The 4839-nt window shown below is 48.6% G+C and overlaps 1 protein-coding gene across 4 annotated transcripts in view; it reads left to right on the plus strand.

Moving 5' to 3' along the window:
• Positions 1–4627, plus strand: part of SEPT9 (septin 9) — a 291529-nt gene extending 286902 nt beyond the window's left edge. For all 4 annotated transcript variants that reach the window (XM_019502714.1, XM_019502728.1, XM_019502722.1 and 1 more), the window contains 2 exons: positions 1012–1063; positions 1786–4627. In XM_019502714.1, the coding sequence (XP_019358259.1) occupies positions 1012–1063; positions 1786–1921 (188 nt within the window). In that variant the 3' untranslated portion in view covers positions 1922–4627. The remainder of the gene's footprint in view (positions 1–1011; positions 1064–1785) is intronic.
• Positions 4628–4839: the final 212 nt, after the last annotated feature.

The following is a 4839-nucleotide window of genomic DNA, read 5'->3' on the forward strand; positions in this document are numbered from 1 at the left end:
TATATATATATATAAAAAACTATTCTGAGTAAGTGCTTAACACAAATGCCAGGAAAACCTGTTTTATTTTAAACCCTGTGCTGCCCCCTAGTGGCCGCCCCTTTGGAAATCACAGGCTTGATGGTGGTGGATGCAGAAGAAATGCCAGTCGTGTCTAAAATGCATGGTATCTGCCTTCAACATAGGGAGGCTCAGGGATTCACCATTTATCACTGGTTATTTTGCAGACATAGTGTCATTCATCTGCCTGCTATGTGAGCATTGTGTTCATTCCTGTAGAAAGCAAAAGGGAAGATACTTTCCTCCCCCTTCAAGGAGTTGTTCTTATCAAAAAGATAAACAATACAGTTCAAACACACAATGAACTGAGACCTAGGTGATAAGTTGATCCATTAGTTGATAGATTGTTAAAGGCTTTCTCTCCCCACTCTAAGTACCTGTAAAACAGCCATCTAAGTCTCCTCTGTCCATAGCAGGAGGCAGGGAAGGGATCTAAGGTACTTTGAAACATGCTCCCTGTCTCTCACAATGTCTTTGGCAAAGCCAGAGGTGAATCCAGGACTGCCTTGTCACAGGCCAGTACCTTAGCCACTAGACGATCCTTTGCTTTGTTAACTCCTACCTGCTGCTGCAGGCATATAGTGCATCATCTCCCTAAAGTCCCTTCTCCAGAAAGTCCCTTGTGGATGGCTGGGCTGGGAAGAGGCACCAACTTGCTACTGTAGGAGAAGCCATGAGGAAACAAAGGGAACATGGATAAAAGCTCTTTTGTGGCTGGCAAAAGGACAAGCACTTTCCCCTCCGTGATGGGATCCATAAGATCCCTTGGTCCAATGTCCTTAGGGTCTATATCAGAGCCCCCAGCTCTGAGCACAGTGGGCTTGAATAACCTAGCAGGAACCCTGACAGGGAAGACAAGGGTCCTTCTTGTCCTGAAATTGCCACGTTGCTTAGGAAACATGGCTGTGCTGGGCTGTGTCCTAATGGCTTGCCTTCTCTCCTCCCTTTCAGTGGAGAACACGACACACTGTGAGTTTGCCTACCTGCGGGATCTCCTGATCAGGTCGGTATAAATACGCTTGGGTGAGAAACCAGCTCCAATGCTCAAATAGTATTCTGCCAGCAGGTGGCATCCAAGGGAAGGGCAGAGCCCAGCATGTGCTTGGATGAGCATGAGCCTCTTGATCTGCTCAGCTGGTACTCCTCACCGAGCACCAGACCAGCGGCTGCTGAGGCACCGGTCACTTCTTGAATTGGAGGACCCCTCACATACACTGACTAGCAGCAAAAACAGTAACTGGGATGGAAGCTCTGTTGTCACAGGCAAACCCACAGACCACCAGTAGAGGCACCACAAAGATGGGTTTGTCTCCGTGCTTCCTGTGTTGCAGAGCCTGTCCCCCAGACGCACCTCTCTGCCCTCCTCTCAGTGAGTTAGTGAGTTGAGTCCTAGCTGTGATCCTCAGCTGGAGCAAAAGAGGTGCTATTAACTCCATTTGCAACCACACTCTAAGGCAGGGGTAGGCAACCCCCGGCACAGGTGCCAGAGCGTGGCACCCAAAGGCATTTTGCTTGGCACATGTACCTCTGGCTGGATGGCAGGGAAGGGACTGGGGCTACATGCCAACAGCAAGGATTGGGCCCCTCGTGTATTCCCCTGTCATCCACCCCTGGCACACCAACATCTTGCAAGTTGAAGTTTTGGTTGTTTTCGGCACTCTGCCCAAAAATATTGCTGACCCCTGCTCTAAGGCATAATTTACCAGGCTTCTCTGCTTCCCTCAGGACACACATGCAGAACATCAAGGACATTACCAGCAACATCCACTTCGAGGCCTACAGAGTCAAGAGGCTGAATGAGGGCCAGAGCGCGCTCTCCAACGGTGTGGCCGACAAGGAGCTGGTGGCCAATGAGATGTAACCATCCCACCCTGTAGCCAGGACCTAGCCTGCTCACGCTCGCTCTTTTTTTTTTTTTTAAAACCCCCTCCCCCTTTTTATTTTATATAATTCTTATGCCATTGCCACCGTCCCCCCTCCCCAGCACTGCCAGTGTTAATTGACCAAATAACCAGATGCCCTATCTGTCATGAAGAGGGTGGTGACTGCCAGTCCCCTGGCACTGCCCCTCTTGCAGCACAGGGGTTCCGTTCTCAGCCCCCGTTGGGCGTCGTGATGGGCTGCAGGGGGTGGAGGTGGTGTTAGGGGAGTGCAGAGAGAGTTGTCTCAAGGTGAAGTTGGCCTCCGTTTTCTGATGCTAGCCCAAAGTGTAACCCCTGGCATGAGTGGAAGAACCCCATCCTTGCTACTGGCTTGCTCCAGCTTTCAGTATAGAAAGATGTCTGTGGGCTTCAGCAGGAGGTAGATTAAGCCAGAAAGGTTGTTTGCAATGAACTCTCTAATGTGAAAGGGCTCTTCTCCCCACTCTTGCTTATAGGAAGTCAGTGGTGAAAATCTAGTTCTCTCCCTTTTGTGGAGTGAAATGGCACCATGGGATGGGAGCGCCTGAGACGGGGCTGTGTGTCCTCCTCGCTGCCACACTTCCTGTTGGTACAGGCTGTTGCAACTCGGTGACTACCAGGGGCCAAGTACCTCTTCATCTCGTGACTTTGCTGTTTATTTCTCCGTCCATTGAAGGCCAGGGTTTCTCCTAGTGAATGTAGCCTCCTTAAGAGAGGCATAGTGACATGGAGAGTTTGGGAAGGTGATTGCCTTCTGCCTCTCTTCCTCCTCCAGCTCTCAGGGCTTAGCCAGCCCCCTCTCCCCAAACCCTGTCACGTGTCTCCATGCAATAAGCTGAGAACATTATGGTCTGGACTCACCTATCACTAAATCATGGCCAGGCAAAACTGCCTGCTTGGGGAAGAAGTGCCTTTTTCAGTCAGTTATCATGCAATAGCTCAGGGGAAAGGAGAGCTTGTGTTGCCTGGCTGTGCAGCCTGGCACATGCCAGTACAGATTGATTTTTTTTTTTTTTTTTAGGGATTCCAGCTTTTCCCTGTCACTCCAGGCCTGGGCACTGTGCCTGGCTGGTCTCCTGGGAAAAGACATGTATTTATTTTTAGTTCCATGGGACATTTGTGTGTTGAAGGCTCAGAGTATGTTTGTCTGTGAAAGGGGCTGAGAATGGAACCATCTCTGCAAAGCAAGGGCAGGGGCTGGAGTTCTTGTACTGTGTGACCTAGGTGATGTATTGGGTTTTCAATAAGCCAGAGAAGGCTGTTTGGGGGTTTTTTGTTTTTTCTTTTCTTCTTTACCTGTGCAACTTGTATGTATATAACCAGTTCCTTAATTTGGCTAATGCTTCCTCTAGAGGACCATGTGCACATACAGACTGAGCACTGCATGTCACCACGCATGTTAGAAGCCTTCAGCTGTAGGAAAGGCTGGGCTGGTGTCTCACACATTCTCCCTGTAGTGTAGGGTCCTTGATCTGTAATATGCTCCAGTTGACTGGATCTCCTCCTGTAAATGCCTCATGCTTACATCAAGCTCCAGGACAGACGGTGCAAGAGGCCAAGCCAATAGTAGCTGCACAGCACACATGCACAGTGATCCTGGAGCAGAGATCTGTAGCAGCGCCTGCCCCCCTCACCCCCTCTTAGATTTCTGTTCTAAAAATCCACTGTCAAAAGCAATTCCGCTGCCTGCCTTCCATAAGCCTTCTGACCCCTCTCAGCAGGGTAAGACTGCCTACATCACTCCCTTTCAGTGCTCCCCCAGCATGGCTGGGGGTTCAACTTGTAACCTGATGGAGACATCTGCAGAACACACACAGAGCGTCCCCTTTTAGGGAGTGACTGGGTTGCGTGTTTACAGACGGTTGAGACGGTTTGGAAAGATGCAGATCTCACCTCAGCTGGGAGGCCCACGTGCCCTTCTGCATCAGCAGGGTGTCTGCAACTTCCTTTTCCAATCTATTCACAGGCACAGCCAGGTGGGCTGCTCAGGGCTGCCTCCCTCCACTGGTGATGGCCCATGCCTGGTTGGTAACAGGAAGCTATAGCAACTGTGTCACCTTCGGCCCAGTCCTGCACGACGGTAGCAGAGGGAGGTGTGGCATCTAGCAAGGTCACTTCCTTCATGCTCTGTGCTGATGGGCTCTGGGACAGGTCTTGAATGTGTGTGTGCAGGTGTGCCTGCATTGCAAGTAAAATCTATATTTCCCCTTTCACTATGGTGTCCTTTCCCCTCACTCTTCAACAAAATGTAGGAATTCTTACTGAGCTGTTAAGTTGAGGACAAATAATTATTTACTTGCTGACTTGCTATATTTTAGCAAAACCAGAAAATGTTGTGTATTAAGTGAAAAAATATATATTTCAAGTGCTTAAAAGATTATTAGGGGGAGAGAGCCTTTTGTGTGATGCACTTCAGCAAATGTCACCATCTTCACCTTCTCCTAGTCAGTATCTCAAGCTGGGCCAAGCAAGACATGCCGCTTTCTCCTTTGTAATCTAATTTTTGGAAAAAAATAAATAAAAAAATAATAAAATAAAAAAATTCATCCAGATCTATTAAAATGGCCTTTTTGGGGTTATATGCATTATGACAAATTTAGTCCATTTTGTATAAATAATAGTGTTTAATATGTATTTCCCAAAATAAATGTTTCAAATGCCAAGAGGTTTATGTGGAAGTGTGTGTTTCTTGCCAGAACTGCCAAACCTTGGAGAGGTGGTTGGTTTGTCGGATACTGAACTGGGCGGTGGGAAGGTTTCCGGGAGTCCTTCACTTCCTAGCCCAAGAGCTGGCAGATGTGGTGCTTGGGATTTAATCGGAGGCACTGTGTTTTCTGAATTCAGAAGATTCCAGCAATAAACTGCTATACCAATGTTG

This window comes from Gavialis gangeticus, unplaced genomic scaffold, assembly GCF_001723915.1.
Source record: "Gavialis gangeticus isolate Ggan-Ray unplaced genomic scaffold, GavGan_comp1, whole genome shotgun sequence".
Taxonomy (NCBI): domain Eukaryota; kingdom Metazoa; phylum Chordata; order Crocodylia; family Gavialidae; genus Gavialis; species Gavialis gangeticus.